At 46.8% G+C, this 22,369-nt stretch overlaps 1 protein-coding gene across 8 annotated transcripts in view; it reads left to right on the forward strand.

Annotated features, from left to right (window-relative positions):
* Window positions 1-19,528, forward strand: part of NSMF (NMDA receptor synaptonuclear signaling and neuronal migration factor) — a 52,288-nt gene extending 32,760 nt beyond the window's left edge. For 6 of the 8 annotated variants that reach the window (XM_069771548.1, XM_069771541.1, XM_069771547.1 and 3 more), the window contains 9 exons: window positions 2,033-2,122; window positions 3,780-3,901; window positions 5,112-5,195; window positions 6,280-6,313; window positions 6,878-6,948; window positions 8,102-8,181; window positions 9,844-9,946; window positions 10,340-10,415; window positions 12,267-19,528. In XM_069771548.1, the coding sequence (XP_069627649.1) occupies window positions 2,033-2,122; window positions 3,780-3,901; window positions 5,112-5,195; window positions 6,280-6,313; window positions 6,878-6,948; window positions 8,102-8,181; window positions 9,844-9,946; window positions 10,340-10,415; window positions 12,267-12,364 (758 nt within the window). In that variant the 3' untranslated portion in view covers window positions 12,365-19,528. The remainder of the gene's footprint in view (window positions 1-2,032; window positions 2,123-3,779; window positions 3,902-5,111; window positions 5,196-6,279; window positions 6,314-6,877; window positions 6,949-8,101; window positions 8,182-9,843; window positions 9,947-10,339; window positions 10,416-12,266) is intronic. The other 2 variants (XM_069771543.1, XM_069771544.1) reach the window with 1 other exon arrangement.
* The last annotated feature ends 2,841 nt before the right edge of the window (window positions 19,529-22,369 follow it).

Consider the following 22,369-nt stretch of genomic DNA (forward strand, 5'->3'; position numbering starts at 1 on the left):
CATGTGGCCATGAGGAGTTGGGGTTTGTTATGGTGGGACACAGGGAACCCTATGTTGCATGCAGATGCGGGTAGAAAGGACCTAGCATTGGGGCGGAGAAAGGATTTGACCTGCTGGTACCATTTTACCCTACAAAAAAGAAGGCCAGGTTGTTGCAAGTCTCCAGGACACACGGATGTCTGCAAGCAGCCTGTAAGCTATTTCCAAGGACCCTCTGCTTTGGTCATGGGAGATCTCTGTGGCCTCAGTGCAAGGAGTGGAAGGAGAGCTGCAGTGTCCTTGTCCTGTGTGCGTGTGGTTTTCGGTGATCACTGGCATAAACGCTTGTGAGGAGAACCAGAGCTGAGAGTTCAGCAGAGCTGGCGAGGGCTGCGTGGCCTCTTACTGAAGGTGCGGACCAGCTGTGGCTCCCTGGGGACAGTCGGTGCTTTATGTGCCATGTGGACTGGTGGCTTTCTCTTTTCTCCTCCCCTGTCCCACCACCATCTCTGCAGCAGGACCTGGGGGAAAGCTGCCTGGTGGGAGCTGAGAGGACGGCGGAAGGGAGAAAGAAGAGGAACAGGGAAGAGATTGGAGCAAGGGGGGAGTGTTATGCTGCACTGGGGAAGAAATCACCTCTTAGGCCTGGGAAATGGCAGTTCCCTTTCCCTGAGGAAGGCAACACTCCTCCATAACTTGGTTGGGCCAGCTCCCTTATCGCTGTGAAATGGTCTGAGAATGGTGTAACTGGCTCCTGAGAGCTGAGGATTGCTCCAGAAGAGGAAACAGCTTGTTCTTCCCACCCCTTGGCCAGGCATCATGTACAGACTGCCCACAGCAAAGTGTTGCTTAGTTGAATTTGCATTCTTTCCTATCCTCTCCTTTCTCATATGCTGTGGGAAGCGAACAGCAAAGAGCATTGCCCTTTAAAGTGTCTTTATTGGCATCTGAGTTAGCACTGCCTGAAATGAACAGGGCTCACCTTCCCCTAGAGCTGTCTGGAAGTTCAGGCATGCCTCTCTGCTATGGTAACTCTCGGGTCATGTTTTCAAAGCTTTCTTCATGTGCACAATAGCTAAATGCCTGGTTTTAAATGAAAGCTGAGGATGGAGATCACCTGAAGAACTTACTATGTGATTTGTCTCCCTGGACACCCACACTTGGACGCACTGCAGCCGTGGACAGGTTGCTTCTCAGCTCTTGTACTGCAGATGAATTCCTGTGCTGCTGACATGAGATGCTGTTACTAGATACGCTGCAGCAAACTTGCTCTGTCTGCTACCAGAAATAGGTATTAGTGGCTATAAGTGGCTGTTAATCTAGGCATAATGGCTCTCACATGGGCTTGCCAAGTCAGACATTGTGGTTGGCAGTTCCCAGGAATTTGCCTGTGGTGCAGCCAGCTGGGCCAAGCTCCCTGGATTCCACTTAGGAAATGCCGGTACAAACAATATCATGCCCCTTGGAAAAGAAAAAAAAAAAAAAAAAAAGGCTAAGGGGGGAGCGCTCACAAGAGTGCAGGCAAGCAAAAACTGAAGGATTTCCTCTTGCGACAAAATTTAGAAAGCATGAGCTTTCCAGACTACCCCCATCTGTTTGGTCCAGCACTGATTGGGATGTCACTAGAACATGAAGGGAGAACTGACTGGAGAACTACTGCCGCCTTCTGGTCATGTATGTGTCATTAGCTGTTGAGTACATCTTTGTGTGAGGCCTTTGAGTCAGAGCATTTACACTGGGACACTAGAATAGCCTTGATTAAACTGAGGTTTGAGCTGTGTGCGTTTAAGGAGACCATCAAGTGTCCTCCTTTTTCTGTGTTACATACCCCATGATGTTCCTGCTCAGAAAGTGGGCACTTTGTCTTCTGCTGTCTAGAAGATAGACTCTTGTTTGTTGTGTGGAAGGGACTCGCATTTGGCAAGTGGAAGAGCAAGCACAGGGGAGTCCATGATGTGTGGCTTTGGTGGAAATCTACTGGATGTTTTGTTTTGCTGGCAGCAACAGAGGTGGCTTTGGAGTCTGTTAATGTCGTGCTTTGGTTTTATCCTAGCATTTGCCGAACGGCGTGAGAGGAGCTTCAGCAGGTCCTGGAGTGACCCGACTCCCATCAAAGCTGATTCCTTCCATGACTCTCGAGAAAGTGAGTTCTGAGTCCTTTGAGCTTCCTCCTGTGGCCAAATCCTCCAGCTGAGGTGCTGACTGGAGTCCCACTGGAGTAACTTCTCTGTGCCCTTTTGTCCCACCTGTGATCCTTTTAGTTTTGTGAGATCTCAGCAAATAACACGCCAGGTATATGCACCTGTTCATCTGTGTGTACCTATATTTATTTGTAGAGCACAACGCATCTAACCTCATGTTACTGTGCAGTTGCCAAAGGATACCCGGTGGTACAGCTCTCTTGCAGCCCTCTGTTTCCATCATCCCTTATTCGCTTGGGACCAAAACAACCTACCTGGAAGCACACCAGTCTGAGGCTACATTCACCAGAATGGGGCTAACCTGCCTGGCTTCCCATGCAAGAGCCCCTTCTGAGCTCTTTCCTAGGCTAGAATAGCTCAAGAGCACAGCTGCAGTGCTCCGAGAGATGTAGCTTTGATTTCCTTGCCATGCTGGCTGCACAGAGGATAGCTTGGGGCAATCCGATCTTCGTTTGGGCTGCCAGGAATTCCTCTGGGAGTCCCCGGAAACGCTGCGATGTTCTACTTGTGGGCACTGAGATGCTGTTGTGTTAATTTACAGGAGGAAATGCCAGCATCTTCCCACTGTCTTTTTATAAAGGGAACGGCTGTTTTACCCAGATTTGATTGAAATCCTGTAGGCAAGAGACTTGGTGGATATGAGTTTGCCCACGTTGAAATGGGTTGTATTGTAAATGAATGTCACTAGTGAAATGAACTGACCTACCAGGTAAGCACAAGTTCCAGCCCTCCTAGCTGTAGAAGACACCGTACGAGGTTGTAGGGGGAAATGTATGAAAGGCCAGGTTCAAAACATGACCCGATTGTTCCTTTGCAGTCTGATTCCTCCCCGGTCCCTCAGCTAACTCAGAGGCGAATGGAAAAGACAGGCTCCAGGCACTGCCCAGTGACACTCGGACATCCCAAAAGGCACAAATAAAGGCATCTCCATTCTCTTTCCTCAGTCCCTGGCTTCAGGGAACCATCTCTATTTTTAACCTTTAATGGTCAATTATATTCCTTCCAGATGTTTTTTTCCCCAGGAGGCATTGAAGGCCAACAGGTAAGGTCAATCTGGAGAGCAAACTCAACTATATTGTTGCAATACTACTGTGTTTGCTACAGCTGTCCTCACGCTCTGCAACTTCTCTGCCAGGATCAGTTTGACCAGCAAGGCAGAGTTTCTTTATAATGACTCAGAAGATGTAGTCAGAGTAGTAATTATTACAAGGAGACCAGCTTTGAAGTCTTTGGACTTTTGTTCATCAGCTTGGTAATGTTAAAGTGTAGAGAGTCTGTCTGTGTTCTGTCTCCTTCTCCATTTCTGAAATGACAGAGTGACTGTTGTGAAGTAGCATTTGAAAGCTAAACTTGGTGACTGTGAGAGTGATGAAAAGTGATGTGATATGTGGTATCGGGCTCTGTGTGTGCACTCTTCATTCATTAAGTATTTGTCTGTTTAGAGACACTGGCCCCGAAGTGTGGTGTCTGTCACTCTGTGGAATAAAGGAGGGCACAAGTCTCACGGCTTGTGGTACCTCCTGTGAAGTAGCTGCCAGGCAAGATCGAGTGGGGAAGGCAAGCTGTTCTGCCTTTGTAATGCACACTGTGTTCTGGCAGGCCATGACCTTCAGGATTCCTGTGGCACTTTGGATGGTGACTTTGACTTGAACTGGGAAGCAGAAAAGGAACTTGAAGCCATGGCATGTGACGGAGAAGACTTTATTCCACCAAAAATAATGGTGAGGGTTTCCAACTCAGCTACCCCTATCTACTCAGGCTCTGTCTGTCCTTTCAGAGCTGCTCAGTTTAGGATCTTCATGGGAACAGGCAAGTCTTTTGTATAGGCACCTCTTCAGGTGTGTATGAGGGTCACTCAGAGATCAGCCAAGACATGACATGGTATTCAGCATTTGTTACTGGTGGGGATAATGTGTTGAAAGAAAACTAGAAGTGGAAGGACCTGTAGTCTGTCCCCAAATCAGAGCAGCACTGTCGGTAACACTGAATCGAGTTAGCCTGAGTCTCGATAACCCTGACATCAGAGACCTGAGTCCCCAGTCCCAGCAGTCCTTTCCTCCTGTTATTACTTGCCTGATTTGCTTTGGAGCTGTATGTCATCCTTTGAGATGCTTTCTGCTCTTTTGTCATTCTTTGATGCTAGGCTTCCCCCTGCTCTGCTCTGTGGGGTTTGGCAGACAGGACCAGGTTCTGACACATCCCTTCTTTGGCCATATGCACAAGTACTCAGGCAAAATGTGGTCTCAAGCTTCCAGCTTGTTCTAGGGGCAGCATTGCCAGTCCAGCACAGCAGTACTGTGTTTGAATGGGTCCTGCCACGACTTGGGAAGAGTGAAGGACATGGAGACAGTCTGGTGTTGTATGTGTTCCCATGCTGTCTGTGCAGACTCAGCCCTCAGGGCAAAGTGACCAGGTGAGACCCAAACAATAGGAACCCAACACTTGGGTTTGTTCAGCCCTTGACACCTCCACTGTGTCTCCTCAGGTGGTGTATGTGATGAGTGTCCATCCCTGGACTCTGTATATTGTGCCTCTTCAGAAACTTTACATTAACTCCCTTGTGGCCAAAGCAGTGATGTGCTGCCTGCTAGGAGGGAGGGCTTTGAAGCCAGCCCAAGCTGGAACCCAGGCTGCACTTACAAACTGTTATCTTGGACTCAGTCCTGCCTTTTAGGCAGAGCTGTGTGCTCATCTGTTGGGGGTTGAGGAGACTATGACACATGGGGGTACTTGGCAGGCCTGGGGGTGCTCTGTAGTGGACCAAAAACTTGGAGGACCTTCACAGGGATGCAGATAGCCTGGATTAGCTGCTATTTTGGGTAACACCTGAGAGCGCCTGAACAGGCCACTGTTACCATGGCCTTTGTGCTTCTGTCCAGACCCTACTGGCTTCTCCTCATGCTGTTGCACTTCTTTTTTTTCCCCTTCCAGCTCATTTCTTCCAAGGTGCCCAAAGCAGAGTACGTCCCGACAATTATCCGCAGGGACGATCCCTCTATCATCCCCATTCTCTATGTAAGTATATCACTTCTGCTATGTCTGGATGTGTGGGAGCAGGCTTCATACAGAGAATTATTCTTTTTTCTTTTTCTTTTTTTTTGTCTCTATCCCTAGTTTCTGTTACGATGATTCTGAAAAGCTATCAGGAAATGGCTGGGAGTGTGCTGAACGCAGATTTGGGGTCTGGGGTAGCTTTGTGGGGGCTCAGGTCTAGGTGGAAGAATAAGGTGGAGTGAAAATTGCACATGTGGGCTGCCAGACTATGCAGGCCCAGCCACACAGCATGGGAAGATTAACAAGGGAAGGCAGGGCAGGCCTGAGCACACAAGCAGAGCTGTGTGTTGCCAGTCTTAGGGCTCCTCCTTATGCTCCTCCTTAGACAGGATGAGCAGGACCTCAGAGCTCTGCAGTGGACTGTGAACCCCATTACTCTATGTACGATGGCACATCCCTGTCAGTCATTAATTAACCTTGATTTTTCACTAGAAGTCCTGCCTGAAACACCAGCAAGGAGTCATGGGTCTGTTTTTCCTAATCACTTTATATTCACTGAATTTGAAACGGAAGAGTGGGACTGATAGCCCAGAAAACTCAGTCTCCATGTGCAGCAGGCAGCGATGCTGCGGGGTTTAGCTTTGCTGCCTCTCTCTTCCTTTGAGAGCTGTACGGTTGTCCTGATGACCCTGCTATGCTAGAGGTAGATGTGTTGGGAACGTGGCTGTTTGTTAGCCAGCTTGGACACATGTAAAGCCAGAGAGTGGCTACAAAATGTGGGCTAAGAGCCAAACACACATTGGTGATGTGACTACATCTGATGGATGGTATGTGCTTTGGACTTGTCTGCAGGATTCATCTTCAAGCCTTTGGATGGTCTTGGTCTTCATGGACCATTCAGTCTTCAGCTTCTTTGCTGCTGAGACGTGTTTTGGGGTGGTAATTGCTGTGATGTGACTAGAAGTCATCAGTTGGTATAATTGTGCTCTTAGAGCATCTATTTCCCTAGAAATGGGATTGTGTGCAATATTAGAGACTATAATAATGTCATGGGAGCTGGTGTAGTGACAGTGAACCTTGATATGTCTTCTCTCTTGGTTTCCAGGACCATGAACATGCCACCTTTGATGACATCCTAGGTATGTGAGTGTTATTTCCTTTTCTTTTAACTCCTGCCCATTGCAAATTAACTGATCAATATGTTAAAGTCACTCCACTGCCCCGTGCCTCAGCTGCCACTCATAAAGGTGTTTTTATCACCCCAGTGACACCTGACAGTCAGTCAGCTGCTGTTGGATGTGCTGCAGTAGTAAAACTTCACTTCTGTGGCCCATTTTCTATGCCAAGCTCCCAGTTTATGAAAGGGAAGCTGAGGCGCAGAGCAGCAAAGATACCTATTCATTGTATCCTTGTAGGTGAGTAGGAGCATTAACAGAGGGTCAGGATGGTGGGTTCTGGTACAGTGCTGTGGTCACTATAGAGCAGTGTCTGGTGCTGCACCATACCTTCTCTGCCCTGTGATATGCTGGGGTTTCCTGCTTTCCACGGCATGAAAGCAAAAGGTTTGCTTTGGTATCAGTGGGAACATAGGTGCTGAGCACCTCTCACAGCTCAGCCTCCTGCCTTCAGGACTAAAGTGAGAAGAAGTAAGATTCATTTTTAACTTCCTCCGTGGTTCATCTTTTCCAACATGTTTTTTGCAGAAGAAATAGAGAAGAAGCTTAACATTTATCGGAAAGGCTGCAAAATCTGGAAGATGCTGATATTTTGCCAGGTACGTTAAAGTTGTTAAGCACTTGGGTGGTTTGTTACAAATTTGCCTTTTTCTACAGGGAAAATTACATAAAGGAACCAATATTCCAAAGTCAAGTTCTGTTAAAGTAACTGCATGTATACGGCTTTCACTTCTCATTTCCTCAGACACTGAGCAGCCTCAAGTTGCTGTGACAGCAGGAAATAAAATCTGATTTACTGTGGCCAAGTTCAGAGCTGGGCTGCTTCTCAGCTGCTTTCAAGGAAACCCAGGCAAACCAGCATTAGCACAGATCTCATAAGGAGGATTCCAGAGAAAGGAACAAGCATTTGCAATGTGATGGTTACAGGTTTTGTACAGCTTCAGTATGACAGTGTCAGTGGTGCATGTTGTGGATCAGACCGGCAGATGGCACAGCTCGGAGCTGGAGGCCAACCTACACGGCAGAGGGGTCAGGGTACAGGTTTGCAGAGCTGTGGGTGGGACATATTCAGGCCCTGCTGGATCTGGGGCTTGCCGGGGATTTCTTTCCCGAGTCTCTTGTTCCTCAGGATGGTCAGCTTTGGATTTCCCCGGCAGCTGTACAAGGAAGCTTGAAATGAGAAGTTAGGAAAGTAACCTAACTTAAACTCCCTCCCACATGCCTAATGCTGCAAAATAAGAGGGTTTGCAGCACACTGATCTGGAGATTGCGACTCTTAATTTTGCTGATGTTGTGCTCAATCTTTTTATGCCTACTACTGCCAAAGTCTAGTTCTTCTGTGGTGACATCTTGCCTGCTCATCCCTGCTTTGCTCAGCTTCTCGTCTGTCTACCACGGCAAGCCCCCTAGTATCCCCAAATGAAAGGGACTTTCTTGTCTTCCCTATTACTCTCCAGCCACCCACAATGAAGATTTTTGTCTATTATTGTGCCGTTCTAGAGTGAGGTGGGCATGTAACAGTAAAAACCGGAGAATCCAACCCCCAACACACTCCCCATATGTGAGTATCTCCTGAGCAAGTGCCTGCTGTGTCTGCCATGGAGGTTGTAGCAGCCACACCAGCCTGGCGTGTCTGCTCTGCTCCCTTGTGGCACTTCTGGGTATCGTTGTGCAGATCAAGAAACGTGTTCAGGGTTTGTTTCTTCAGGGCCTGTGCAAAGTGGTTTGCATCTGTCTCTCTCTCTCTTGCAGGGAGGTCCTGGTCACTTGTACTTGTTAAAGAACAAAGTTGCCACTTTCGCCAAAGTGGAGAAGGAGGAAGATATGATCCTGTGAGTGGCTGCGTTATGTTCTGGACTTGCATAACATTTTTCTGCTTGGTTTGCTCAATGTTTATAGCACATGGCCTAGCAGGAGAGGTGAAGGGAGTTGGCGTGGCTTGGTCAGGGGAAGCGGAGGCTGAGGGGGGGACCTGATAGCAGCTTACAGCTCCTTCAGGGGGAGTTGCAAAGATGACAGAGCCGAGCTTGTCCCTGGGCTGGTGCAGCTCTGGGACAGGTCACCAGAAGATTTATGCTTTTATCTGCTGTTAGTGTCTGTTTGGACTAGAGACTGTCAAAAGAGGGAAAAAGATAGTTCCTGTCCTAACAAAGGCTTTGCTGACCAGAAACCTGAACACACACCTCGTGCCTCTGTTGCTCAGAAGTGGCTGAGATAGCATTTTGAAGCAGGCGACTAGTGGCAGAAATCCAAACTGTTCCCACCACAGCTGTCTCCAGTAACTGCCCTCCTGATTGCATGGAGAAATGGAATTTGCCTCTGCAAAGCCTGCTCAAAGTCCAGCACGTTACTGAGGAGGATTTTCACTAGCATGCCAGCCTGTCAGCTGGGGTTGCTGAGGCAATTTTGCTTCTCCTTGCAGAGAGTTAAGTTTGGCTGTTTTGCTGCCTGATTGCTTGTGCTGGCTCAAACTTACTTGGCTGACAGTGCTTCGTTGTGGGGGAGAGGATGTATACCAACCTGTTCCTACACAACTTTTTGTTGACATGAGAACTGAGTATTAAAATCAACATCTGTTCAGCGCTCTCGTGCTCTGGCACAAACACTGTCAATAAAATTCTTTAGCACATGTGTGTGTACACGCTTCTGAACACATTCCAGGCACAGCTGGTCCAGAACTGGTAATTCAGGGACCTTCAGAAAGCTGTGAACACACAGCTGAAAACTTGGATGCTTGGAAGTGAATGTCTCCATCCAACCTGTATGTCCCTGAGAGGCAGTCCTGAGAAAAGCTTAGGCTGCAGTCTGATTGCAGACCCCACAGAGGAACTGCTGGGCTTTAGGGCCCGCCAGAAGTCTACTCTAACCCACTGCACAGGCGAGGTGGTTGTATTTCATGTCCCTTAGGCACAGCGTGCTTGGTTAGTAGTCACAAAATGTAAAGCGGGTCTGACTGGTGAGCAGCACCAAGCACTAGCTAACATAAACCAGCCTGGTTTGGTATTGTCTCTCTAGCTACGTAGAAGAACAACCTCTCCAGCTGTTCTCTGCTGATTTCATGCCCTGGAAATGAACCGGTGCACTGATAACACATTTAGAAAGTGCAGCTGTTGATAGAAATGAGAGAGAGAAAATTGGAGGGAACTGCTACAAGAAGATGCTTAGTAAAACTGTCAGTCTAAAAGCACTCCTGGTGGACTTTGCTCCCTTCTCTTCATCTTGGAGCTTCCTTGGCTCGATGGGCCACTCCTCCTTCTCTACTACATGACTTGGACCTGCTTCTCAGGCCCTTGCTCTGCCCCTGCTCTTCCTTGTCTAAGAACCAGTGGCTCTTCCTGAGCAGCTTCCTCCTCAGGCTACAAGCCTCAGGCCCCTTCTGAGCAGTGTGCACACACATCTTTATGATTACTCATGCATATGAGGAGATAGATTTTTTTTTTTTTTTTTTTTTTTTTTTTTAAATTACATATTCTGTTTTTTCCTGTTTCTTCCAGCTTCTGGAAGAGGTTGAGCCGGCTAATGAGTAAAGTCAATCCTGAACCAAATATCATTCACATCATGGGCTGCTATGTTCTTGGAAACCCCAATGGGGAGAAGGTAAGAGCTTCCTGGGTCGCCTCTCTGGGAATGTCTTCTGAGTAGCACCAAGCCCAGGGAGACAATAGTCACACTGTGAAGTCTAAACTTTCCACTTCTGCTGTGTGGGAACATGCTGCCGTCCTGTCACATGGCTGTGAATGGGTGAACCATATGGATTGTGCCTTCCCCAGAGGGCAGGGGAGAAGTGATAAGTGACATGCAGGACAAATGTTGAAGCTTTTGAGGAGAACAGTCATTCAAAGCACTTTATTTATTTACTGATGAGCTAGATGTTTTAAAGGACACGAGTGGAAGGTTTTCTAGAGTTAGGGAACAAGGATAGGCAACTCTGGGTGCCCTGGAGTTCATCTTTGTTTTCAGATGCTAACTCTCGATATGTTTTCCTTTCAGCTATTTCAGAATCTGAAAAACTTAATGAATCCTTATAGGGTTGCCTTTGAGTCTCCACTTGAACTATCAGCTCAAGGTAATTTATTTTCTGTACAAAGACACACACCTTCCTAATGAGCCTGCCTCCTTCAGTGGGCATCTTCCTGAAAAAGCAATTTTGAGCTCCCTTAATTCCTGTCAGTGTCTTCATTTTGCTTGTAACCACCTTGTGTAGTTAGTGGCTGAACCTGGTTTTCCCTTTGCAGTTCCTCCATGTTCACATTTCATCTATCCCGTTTGTTGTCCCTGAAGCTGCAGAGAGCCCTTGCCCAGGCTACTGGCACTGGCCAAGTAGCCTAAATAGTAGGCAGCTTTCCAGGCTGAGTTTAGGAGATTCATCGTATTACTAGGGCATGTGAAGTCTGTGGGAGAAATGCACATAGGAGCAGAACCTTCTCTGTAACCGAGCGCGCAGGGCTCTCATCTCCAGGACTCAAACCACTGGTACCGAGTGAGTTGCGTCATCAACAAGTGACTGGGATATAGCCTATTAGAGCCATTCTACATCTCAGTCTGCTTTTTTTTTGCTTTTTTTTTTTTTCCTTTTTCCCTGTAGCTCAAGATAATTCAAGGGGCTATAGAATTTTTCCTGTTCTTTGGTCAATGTAAATAGTTATGGGTGCAGTTTCATAAGCGACATATTCTGAATTTGCCCTTGTTGTTTTATCTTAGCTGTAGTTCTTGGTACTTTGTTCTCTTGGAAGATAAAAACATGCAGCATTAGGCTATAAGCACTGTGGGTACTTCCTCTGCTGCTCACAGCTGGCATCAGCACTCATGGGTTATTCTTAACTCCCACTTACTGTCATAAGAATGTACGGGAGTTGAGCACGTTCGTGCTGTGCAGAGTTCTCTGTGCATGTCCTGTCAAGGTTTGGACTCAGCTTTATATGGTGCTTGCACAGATCCCACAGCGAAATGTGCTCTACATGTATGCCAAGAAGCAGCTTACAGGGAAATTCCTGGGTTTATATGCAGCTTGGCAGGCAAGGCAGTGGGTTCTGTGCACATGCATTTAAGCAGTTGATCTTTCAGGGGGCTGGGCTGAAGAATATGTCTGAATTTATCCCCTTGATCAATCTGGGATGTGCTAATAGTGTACCCTCTCTAATCCTTTGCAAAGTCATCTGAAACTAATCTTAATCAGGCCTCAAAAGTGAAAAATCCCTTCCTTGAGCCCTGGCTCAGACTCCAGGGTTACTTGCCCTTGTGTTTTCAAATGCACTCCCTGCTTCCAGCGCCAGCCCTGTGCCTGGCTTTCAGTCTGTGACCACCTTGTGAGACAACCCCCCAACCTTCAATCGGAGGTGCCAGTGGTGCAGAACTTGCATTAGTGTGTCCTGTTGAGCTCATTGCTGTGAGAAGAGATAGCTCTGCAGGACAGAGACAGCCTGTTAACATTAATTTAAAAAATAAAATAAAATTTAATTTTCAATGTTAATTATTTTTAATGTTTTCCACAAATCTTTACAATGAGTTTACTCTTAATTTGTAATTTTCTGAAGTCCCCGTGCCAGGTTGCTTTGTGCAGGCTGTTGGAGCTGTTGTCTGATACACTACAGCTCCCGGCCCCCCCTTCTGCAGTCAGTGCAAAGAGGTTGAAGTCTGGAGACAGACGTTGTGCTCAGTTCCTGCCCCCATGGACAAACCCTGACAGGGGATTACAAGGAGCCTTTCATGGTTTGAGGAGATCTAAAAAGACATTTGCTTCTCATGAGCACCTTTATGTGCCCTGGCTGAATGTCGGTATTTTCCAAATGAGGCATATGGACAGGTTCTCCTGTGCCCCTGCCTGTACGTGGGTTGGGGTCTTTTGCTGCTGTGGCCTCTCGCATCTCTCCCGTGTGCTGCAGGGCGTAACCCCTGTGCTTCATTTCACTTTTCCTAGGTAAGCAAATGATTGAGACTTACTTTGACTTCCGCCTTTACCGCCTCTGGAAGACCCGCCAGCACTCTAAACTATTGGATTACGATGATATTTTATGAGCTGGAGAAGACTTTGCAAGAGGAATTTGATCACCAGTGTCCAAGAAGTCATGCTTACCGCAGAGAGACTTTTTTATTGGCACAGGGAGCCCTTCACAGCCCTATAGGAGGCAGCAGTGCTAAAGGGAGGGAAGAAGGAGCCCTTGGAAGAGTATTGGGAGGAAAGTCTCCTGGGTCAAGAGAGACTGGAGGGAAAGGGTTTGACACCTCACTCGCCTCAGGTCAGAGCCGTGGTGTCTCAGGAGGAGCTGTGTGAAACAAGGACAGGATGGAGTTCCTTGCAGAACTGAGCTGTTTTGGGTCAGAATGGGCCAGATTTGATTCCAGGTCCTTTTAAAGACTTTTGAAGCTCAGGTTTTCTTAACAAAAAATAAAATCAATTACCCATGCACTACAATGAAGAAGTGACCAGAGCACAGAGGAAGGAGGGGTTTGTACTGATGGGACCTTCTGTGCTGGGATCTTGGAGAGCAAGGACTGCTACACCTACTCCTGCAAGCTTAGATCAGACGATCCAGTTTCGATGTGAATATATACTGGAATATAGAATTGAAATCTAACTTTTTGTTTTGTTTAATAGCAAATAAGTGCAATTTTTATAGCGAGAGGGGTAAAATCCCTCCCAATATTTAATTAGTTAAAAATAACACACCAGTAACCAATAGATGAGGTATTTTTGGTCTGCTTGAAAATATATTCAAAATGGTAATATATCTTCTGTAGACATATTTAATCACCAGCAAACATGGTTTTAACATAACTTAGCAGACCCTGCATGTCTGCTGCATTGATTAATCCGGTTTGGTTCGTTACTTTCAGAGTAGCTGTGTTGCACTAATTGTATGTGCTCTCACGAATGTATATTTCTCCTCCAATTAGACACAACTTTGTTACTTTCTATTTTGCTGCTTGCAAAACTATGGGACTTTAGTTTTGCTGAAATACTTTAGGTTAGAAATATGGTACCTGGCTGAGAAATCTCTGTCAGGTTCACTATGGTATAAAAATGAATTAGAAATTAATAGCCATGGTAATTACTTGTTCATGACAGTGTTTTGCTATGTGTTGAGAGACAAGTTCTCTTTCTAGTCTGCTGTGTGGGGCAGCGCAGTTACATGACCATCAGAAACCCTCCAAGGAGACTGTTCACTGAGGCATTTGGAAGAAATGCTTCTGGAGGAGTACAGCACAGGTTTGTAGCATGAGTTTGAATCTTCCCTATGCTCACTTGATTGCCAGTTGTTTGTGCATAAACCACCTCTTTTCCAATGCTAAAAAGACCTGTTTATCCGAGCTGCTCACATCCCTTCCTGTGTAGGACAGAGTAAACCCAGAGCTTTGTCAGCAGCCGTGGTTTAAGAACCCAGATTTGTACTTGATATTTGAGGATATTTTGGAATATACTTACTTTTTGTTTGTTTAGGTCGGGGGGTTGCTTTTTGTTTTGGGAAGGTTTTTTTTCATCTTCTACTTTCCTGTTCAGAGAATAAATACTACTTACAGTCTGCCTAGGTCACTCTGACAATTCTGGGAGATGATACAAGTTATTTCTTTATTAAGTAAAAAATACTGAGAAGTAACAGGGAAGGATTACCTTAGTTGCCAGATTTCCTGGTATCTAAAATGAGTTGATTGTGAAGTGAAGGAAAATATATGTACAAATCTTTTAAATACTTACAAAAAGAACTAGTTGTTCTGATGTGTAGAGTACTCCTTCCCCCGTGACATATTTGTGGTTGTAATTTTGGGGAGCAGGCCTCTGGCTAGAACTGCTGAACCCTGTACATTTATAGCAGTTTTATAGCAAAACTTTTGAAGAAATAATGTACATATAGTAAGTAAGGAGAGGAATCGGTGGAGAGAGATGGTTTAAAGTCATTGAAAGCAACATATTGAACCAAACAGGTGTGGGCTGTTGCCTCCCCCTCTGGTTTGGAGCTGTTGGGAAGCTGCCATGCTGACCTGGCCTGACCTCGGGAAGTTTGGTGGCTACGTCTCATCCCTGGCTGGACTCCTATCCTCTTGACTCGGTCATGTTTTCCAGACTTGTAGCGAAGGGGATAGTAGGCACCGGTCTGTAGCTTTTGCAAGAAAACGCCAGATATAAAAAGGAAAACAAAACTTATGCCAATTATCTATTATTTAGCATGGTAGCTTCCGCCAGCTGTGCTTGTGAGAGGTTGGAGCTGTAGGTGTGATGAAAGCACAAAGTCATGTGTTATTTGGAGAAGGAAATGGTAGTGGCAGGATTCAAATGCTGACACAAAACTCTCTCCCTTTCTGACCCTTTTACCTCCTATGGTTATGCTCTTAACTGGAGACAGACAAACTGTTCTTCCTTTCTCTTTTCTAAAGTAAAATCCCAATTCAGTGAACTTGGTAGCATGAATGTAGCATTGTGGAACTATTGAAAATCTTAATTAACTCTGAAAGGGCCCACTTATGTATCCACTTCAGTGATTTCTCTGTAGAACTACTGTATATCTATCCTCATTGACCACTTGTAGAACTAGGGGTGCAAAGTAGAAAGGTAGATTGTACAGGTGCGTAACTTCAATAGGAAGATGTATATTTGAATGAATATTATGGACTGTTTTACTGGTGCAGTTGACTATAGTATAGTATAATGACAAACAATGAATGCATTTCTCTCTTTTCCAAAGATCTATATTCCTCATAGTTTGTGATGTTTATGACATGAGCATATTATTTCCTTTGTAGCGTTCATTTGACTAAAGAGATGAAATACTCTAAAAGCTGTGACTGGAAAAACAATAGAGTTTTGATGTTTAAAGTCCTTCGTGCGAATAGCGTCATTGAAGTTAACCATTTCTGAAAGAGGAAAACAAATTTCTTCCCCTTTTTAACTGGTTGAATTTTTCAAGTGGCTGCTGGGAGAGGAAGGGATCAGCAGAGGATAGGATGCAAAAAAAAAAAATTGTAATTATTTAAACTTTAGAGTTAAAAATAGAGCTTGTGACTTCCTCAGTTGGACCAGCCTATAAAGGATGACCTCTGGGCGTGCGCTCACCGCCAGCGCGCAGCATGCTCACAGCCAGGACGTCCCCTCTGCGAGGTTCCTCGCACCTCTGCAGCATCTTCTCCAGGGTGTGCCGAGGACAGGCCTGGGCAGTGCCTGGGGGGCACGGCTCGCCTGCAGGGCGCTCTGCCTGGGGGAGCTGTGGCTGCTCAGTGCACAGGACAATTTGTCATTTCACTTCTTCAGCTGTCAACTACCTGCTCTTGGGGTGTGTCTGTCTGAAGCCCTGAAACCAGTTTGTTCACGCAGGGTCCATAATTGCTGTCTGAATTGGCTTGGTGGAACTCACCTCTCATAAGGGTAATTGGAGTGAGCAGTTTACGGTGCAGTTGAGCTCCTGTCCCTGCCTGCTCTGTTAGAGGATCAGCAGCCCTTTTGCACTGTTACACTCAGCCCCACCACGGGAAACTGCTACTGCAGCTCCTGTGTGGTCTGGATTTGCTTTTAGCAAGGGCAGGAGAAACAGGGACACCTGGTTAACCCTGGAGGGAAGCAGATTAAACTGGGATAGCTGAATTGGGTGCTAACCCTGGTTGTTCACCCCAGCCATGCGTGGGAGTTCCTGCTGCTCTTGCTATGAAGCAGTACTGGATTGTGACCTCCAACTCGTTGCCTGACCTGATGAACATCAGCAGAGAGTCTGCTGGTCGCGTTATGGTCTGGGCTGAGATTGTCACCTTCAGGAGAGGAGAAGGGTGGGCAGCAAGTACATCAGCTGTCCAGTCTGCTGCTGCTCAGCACAGCTCATGCGCTGGAAACAGCCCCTGACCATATTGTCTGGTGCCTGCAGAGAATATTCACTCAGCTGTAGCGGCTTGGAGGGGGTTGTCATCTTGGATGTGGCCCTTGTCTTATACAGGGTTTTCCAGAGAGGCTTTTCTCTTTTCCTTTTGTTTGGCTGGGAAGGAAAGGGAAGAAGAAAATTCAAATTACCCAAGGGATGTAGAAATAGGTAGAAAATCAAGATACAGCTTTTTGCACCTCTCCTCATGCTGCAGCCACCAACTTCCCTTTGCAGCTGACCTCCAGGCCTGGGGTGGGAAACAGATGAGTTAGCAGATGATCCCTTCCTGCATTAAAAAAACCCCCAAAAACAGAAAAATCCTTTTAGCTGTAGCAAAACATCTGACTGCAAAAGGCAACCAGCCAACTCATCCTGCCCCGTGCGAGGACTCTGCTGTGCACACCCGTGGGATCCCACCCGCTTCTGCCTCCGAGTGCCTCTGGAGCCACGGCCCATGGGGGGCTCCGCTCTGCCTCTGCGGAGGGGACTCTGGAAATGAATTTGTTCTTCGTTTCTCAGCCTGGACTTGTTGCCTGGAGCTCAGCACATGTTTCCCACTCCAGGAGCTGCTGGAGTATGCGTGTATGTGTGTCCATGTCGTCTCTTCACACACAGGCTCTTTCCTGTGGTCTGGGGGGAGATGCTCCCCCTCGATTGCTCCCACTTGTTTTGCCATGTGCAGTAAAGCATGAGGCAGTGTTATCGTTGTCATCCATGCTGTGTGAGCGTCTCTCGGGCTCCTGGCACACATACGTTTCACAGATAGCTGCTGCTGTTTTAGGACATGACTGTGTTAGTGACCTGTGGCTGGGAGTTCCTGTTCCCAAGGCTCTGTTGGCAGTGACTGCAAACACTGTTTCGTCGCCTTTGGGCAACATAAGTGGGGTTAGTTGAAAGAATGGAAAATGCTGATTTGAAATAGCCAGCCTGGTGGGATCTGGAAATGGGAGTGTATCCTTAATCCCAGCCCAGACAGGAGGTGGAACGACAGGCTCTCTCTGCTCTCTTGGTGTAAGTGTAAACATTCAACCCATCAAAACCCAGTTTAAGAGTCACACATACATTATTAATGTATCGGTCCAGGATAAGGTATGTTACTGTATGATTAAAAAAAAAATCCTTCCAGGGCCCTTGGCAATTGGCATGTGTTGCTGGAACCATGCATCAGAGGATGTGCTGGGTTGTCATCCTTCCTCGAGCAGTCGGGCCACACAGTGAGTACCAGGACACAGATTTGCAGGTACACATAAAGCTGAATCGCTCTGTACTCTGGGTTTTGCCATGATAATCCCTGGAGCTGATGATACGGACAGCCCTTCCTTGAAGGATGCCATGCAGATATCTTCCCAAGGGATATCAAGCAGCAATATCATTTTCCACACCATCTGTAAAAAGGTGTTTGTGATCCTGTATATTGTCCCACTGATCACAGAGTATCCATGGCTTTCTGCATCTTCCATGGGATTGGTTTTTAATTCTCAGTTGTGGAAACACAAGCCAAATCAACTGGAGACTGTCCTGATGGCAAGTCAGCCTGCTAATAATATCATATACTTGAGTGAGTAAAGGGGTGGTTTAATGGCTGGGAACCTGATTGTGATCATTGTTGGTCCCAGGTAACCCTGCTGTGTAATTGGCAGAATTAATAGTAAGATACCAGAGTTTGCTGTCTCTGCCTAAAATGCCAGCACGCAATCTCTTGCTGAGGTTGTGCACGAGCTGTCAAAGAGTGATAGGAACTGGTAGCTGCTTTGATTCAGAAATAAATTCAGCCCAACATACTGCCAATCAGTGTGAAAAACTTAAAGACTGGAAGGAATAAATGTTGTGGACATTAAATGTAAAGAATCCATCTGAAAGGAGGCTAAATTGCATTTTTCCATAAATGTTTAGTAAATTTTAAAGAGCTAATACAACCTAATAATTTTTCACATTATTGTATTGCTTTTAGAGTATCCTTAAAATTTACTTACGTAAGGACAGATAAGACCCATCTAGGGTTGTCTTACATTACAATAGTGGGGAGCCAGGCTGTATTTAGTTAATTGGGCACACCAGTCTTTCTTCCTTTTCTCAGCATCCAAATGAATTGGTGATTAATCACAGCAGTAGTGGCCCTATAAATCTGTAGCAAGAGGAGCCTCTCCACCTGCATTGCTAAGCCTTGAGCAAAGGGAATGTATTTGCAGAGACCCTCAAGCAGCCGATGGAGCCAAGTTTTCATCCCCTGTCATGGGGTGGCCCCTCCTGTGATTCACCAAGCAGGTACAGCAATAACCTACAGGCACAGCCTCTGCCCTGCTCCCTGGTGTCTGTGGGGTTTCTGTGTGTTTGAGTGGCGTTTTCCTCCCATGGTTTTGCAGAGGACATGTTGAGTTGTACTTGGGGAACATTTCTTACCTGGGAAGACTGAACTGCAGGAGTGCTGAGGAGACTGCGGCAGCTGGCCAGGGACTGGTCACTGCCATGGTCACCCTGGTCTCTGGCTCAGGACCAGCATAGGTGCATGTCAGTGGTATTCAAAAAGCTTCAGTAGAAAGTGTGGGGTTATTAGATTTTTATTTTTTTTTTTAGGGCTAAAACTCAGTTGTAGCAATATAGTCCCCACTACAAGGTCCTGTTAACTCAGAGCTGGAGCAGAGCTGGGAATTCAAGGACAGGTATCTTTGCCCTTACATTTGAAATGCCCTAAAAACATCGCAAATAACTACAGTGAAGCAAGGCCCTTTGAGTATGGATCCTGCTCCCCTGCGCTTGCTATGCTCTCTATGCTAAATGAGACACTATTTTGTTAGGTGTTAAGATGGGGATGACTGAAGAAACAGAGTGAGTTTGGTGTTCCCCATCCCAGGAAACCAGGCTGGAGGCATACCCGAATGAACAAGAAGGGGCTGTAGTTTTTCTGCTGCATGTTTCCTGTTGTTCTTTCACAACACTATTCCTGGAACTGGGGTGACTTCAGTTGTGATACTAAGCAACAGCAAAAACTGAGCTCTCGCAGGGCTAGGAGTCAATGCGCTTTTGGGATCTTTACTGTTTCCCCTTGGCGTTCAGGCACCAGTTTTCATTTCCAGCTCCTTTGCTCAGCTGCGAGCCCTCCCTTTGCTACTGCAGAGCTGCTAGTGAGGGGGGCATCATCGGTTTTCTGAAAAAGAAAACCAGATGTGTGAGTTAACAAGTGGAAAAGGTAACGGTGCAGGCTTTGAAAATGGATCTTGTAATGTGGAGAAGGATAGGTTATATCTGGTAATGCTCCTAAACTCTGAGATGTTTGAGAAAGTTACTTTCATCCAAATGACAAAAAGGAAGAAAGAAGCATAGTTGTCAAAATAATGAGGGGGGGGGAACCCAAACCACCCAAGTGTGAACAGTAATCGACCATTTGACAAACCATGTGAAGATAAAGCACTCTGTGGTCTGATTCTGCCTCTGCTCTCAGCTGAGTTCAGAGTTGACAGCATCCTGCTCCTTTCAAAATCAAGCTCAAGTGCAGGGTAGCACGGCTGCATCCATCTGTGCTGCTCAGGTGAGGCTGGGTCCACACCTATCGGCCTGCAGTGTGTCCTTGTGTCCCTCTTCCGCTCATCCCATCTCAGCAGGAAGCTGAAGGCAGAACAGATGCACAAGGAGCTTGAAACTTTGGCCCCAAGAGAGCCTCTGGGTTAGAGAGCTCAACCTGAGACATGCTGGTTTGGGGCCAAACCTGTCTTAAAGTTAACGGAGGGTTTTGAAAACAAAGATTGTAAGCTCCAAGGTCTTGGTGGGCCCTGGACTAGCAGGTTGGCTCCTTGGAAAAGTCAGAAGAAAGTTACTGCAAAGCACTTTCTCTGGTTTTCAAGGTGGTTTCTGGCTGGCTGCCTGCTGCCCAGGCACGGGACAAACCTGTCCATGACCCAGAAGATATCTGCCATCTCTGCTGCCTCCGTTAACATGTTTCTCTGAGACTATCTGCTGCTTCGTGTATAACTGGGTTTCAAATACATGAATGTTTCTAGGTTTTAAGACATGATTTAATAAAAAGAGATGTTTCTGGGAAAGCAGGTTTTCTCTCGCTTTTTTTCTGTTGTTCTCTGGCTGAGCTTATAGACCCAGGAAATGCCACTTGGCAGGTGCTTTGCTGTGCTGTCAGGTGAGGGAAATGCAGGCACTGGGCATCCCTGAACAGCAGCAGCAGGGGAAATGCTAAAAACTCAAGAGCAGAACTCCAGAGGTGCAAGAGGCTCAGATGCAGTTAAAAGGGGAGGAAGGTAAAAACTCCTGATGCGTTAAACAAGGTACCATCTGAGAGGTGCAGATCCAGTGATGGGGATAGTACAGAGTGATTCATGGTTCCAGCAGTATCTGTGGCTTAATGAGCATGGACTGGATTGCTAAGGAACTTGCAGAGCATTAAGCATTGTGCCTTTTCCTGGGAGGAAGGCCAATCTCTGAGCACCATCCTAGGTACTGAGAAACAGAGCCCTGGAGAAATTCAAGGGAGGCTAAAGGCCTGATAATCCCTCTGAGGAAAACAGACCAGCTCCAAAATAAAGCACATCCCCAGGAGGGCAGAAGGCATCGAATTCCGGTAAACCACTTTCTTTGTCACAGGTCTGTTTGACTTAATTGCCAAGGTGAGCAGGTCTGGCTTGAATTCCCAGCTGCAATCTTCCCCTTTATCTCCAGTGCTGACAGTCACCTGCATGTTCATGTTCCATTAAATGTGGTAACTGCAGCCCCTCTGAGCAGGGGCAGAGATAAATGGGCTGAACAACTCTGTCACATAAGGCATTTTTCTTCAGTGCTGGGATCTCTCAGCCTTTGTTTGTGCATCCTCCCCATTTGGAGACATTCTTCTCCATGTGCCACCACCACAGCAGGGTGGGACATGCCGTATCCATCTCAGCAGTGTGACAGATGACAGAAATCACTTTTAATCCCTTACCACCAACTGCACAGCAAGCTTCTGGCCAGAGACCTGGCCACTGTTCTCCCTAAGGCCTTTGCAGCATCATTGGTGCCCAGCGTACCTGGTGGCCGGAAAGACAGTCTTTATTCTTTATCCTGGAACCCTTCCATGTTGGCACTGTCCTGTTTTTAAATCAGTGTTGTAGGGTACAAAGTCAAATTTGCTGCAGAAGCCCAGTTACAACAGATTATTTTTACCTATCATTTTTCTTCCCTCTCCCTTTGTGCTCTGTTACACATGGTGGTGATGGACACAAACCCAGAGTGGGAGCTGTGCAGGTGGAGTTTTGCTCTGCCCTGTAAAAGGGTGAGGAACTGAGATGTCTTGTGGGGGTTTAAGGTCAAATCATGCAGCTCCGAGTCCTGCTGGGACCTGTTCTTTCCCTGTTTCCTTGTCACCTGGCTGTACTTGGGCTTGTCCCAGCAGATCCTACTGTTGCCAGCCCTACCTCCCTCAAAAGCAGTATGTGCCATGTCTGGTACTGATGTGTCGTATATGCCACATCCCGTTGCCGGCTGCGCAGCCACATCAGCTGTGCCCTGGCACTGCTGCAACACTGGGAACTCCTGCCTGTGCTACACCATGGCACTCTGCCATCACACCCTCCGGGTCCTGTCCCCTGCCATTGTCACACCTGGGTTTTGTAATTGAGCATTCGTTTTTGTGCCAAAATATGAGTGCTGAGCAGCATTCCCGAGAGCCTCTTAGTAACAGCACTCAGGCACTCCTCCAGGGTTAACCATGGGTGTAAATAGTGACGCAGGGGATTAGCTCTAAAGCACTTGCTTGCCAGCCAAGTTTCAGTGTCCAGTCCTTAACGCTGTTTCACTGACTCAGCCTAGAAAAGGAACAGTTGACAGAAGCAATAGAAGGCTCTCAAATCTTGACTGGCAGGGGAGGAGATGAATAATGGCTGGATTTATTTTTTTGTTATAAAGGCAGGCGGGCATGCAGCAAAAGTACCAGATGTCAGGTTCAATCCCCACAAATGGAGGCGTTTTCTTTGCACCAGGTGCAGATAAACTGTGGGATTCATTATTTGAGGATTTATGGGCTTTACATGGGCTCAAAAGCCAACCAGACAAGACCACTAAAGAGAAATCCATTGAGATCTCCCGAGTACAAAGGCACATTGTTGGCTCTATACATGCCTGAGCCATGAGTCACCAGAGGCGGGGAAATGTCACTACCCGCTTGCCTAGTCTTTACCCTCAACCCTGGCACCCACTGTGG

This window comes from Haliaeetus albicilla, chromosome 26 (assembly GCF_947461875.1).
Source record: "Haliaeetus albicilla chromosome 26, bHalAlb1.1, whole genome shotgun sequence".
NCBI lineage: Eukaryota > Metazoa > Chordata > Aves > Accipitriformes > Accipitridae > Haliaeetus > Haliaeetus albicilla.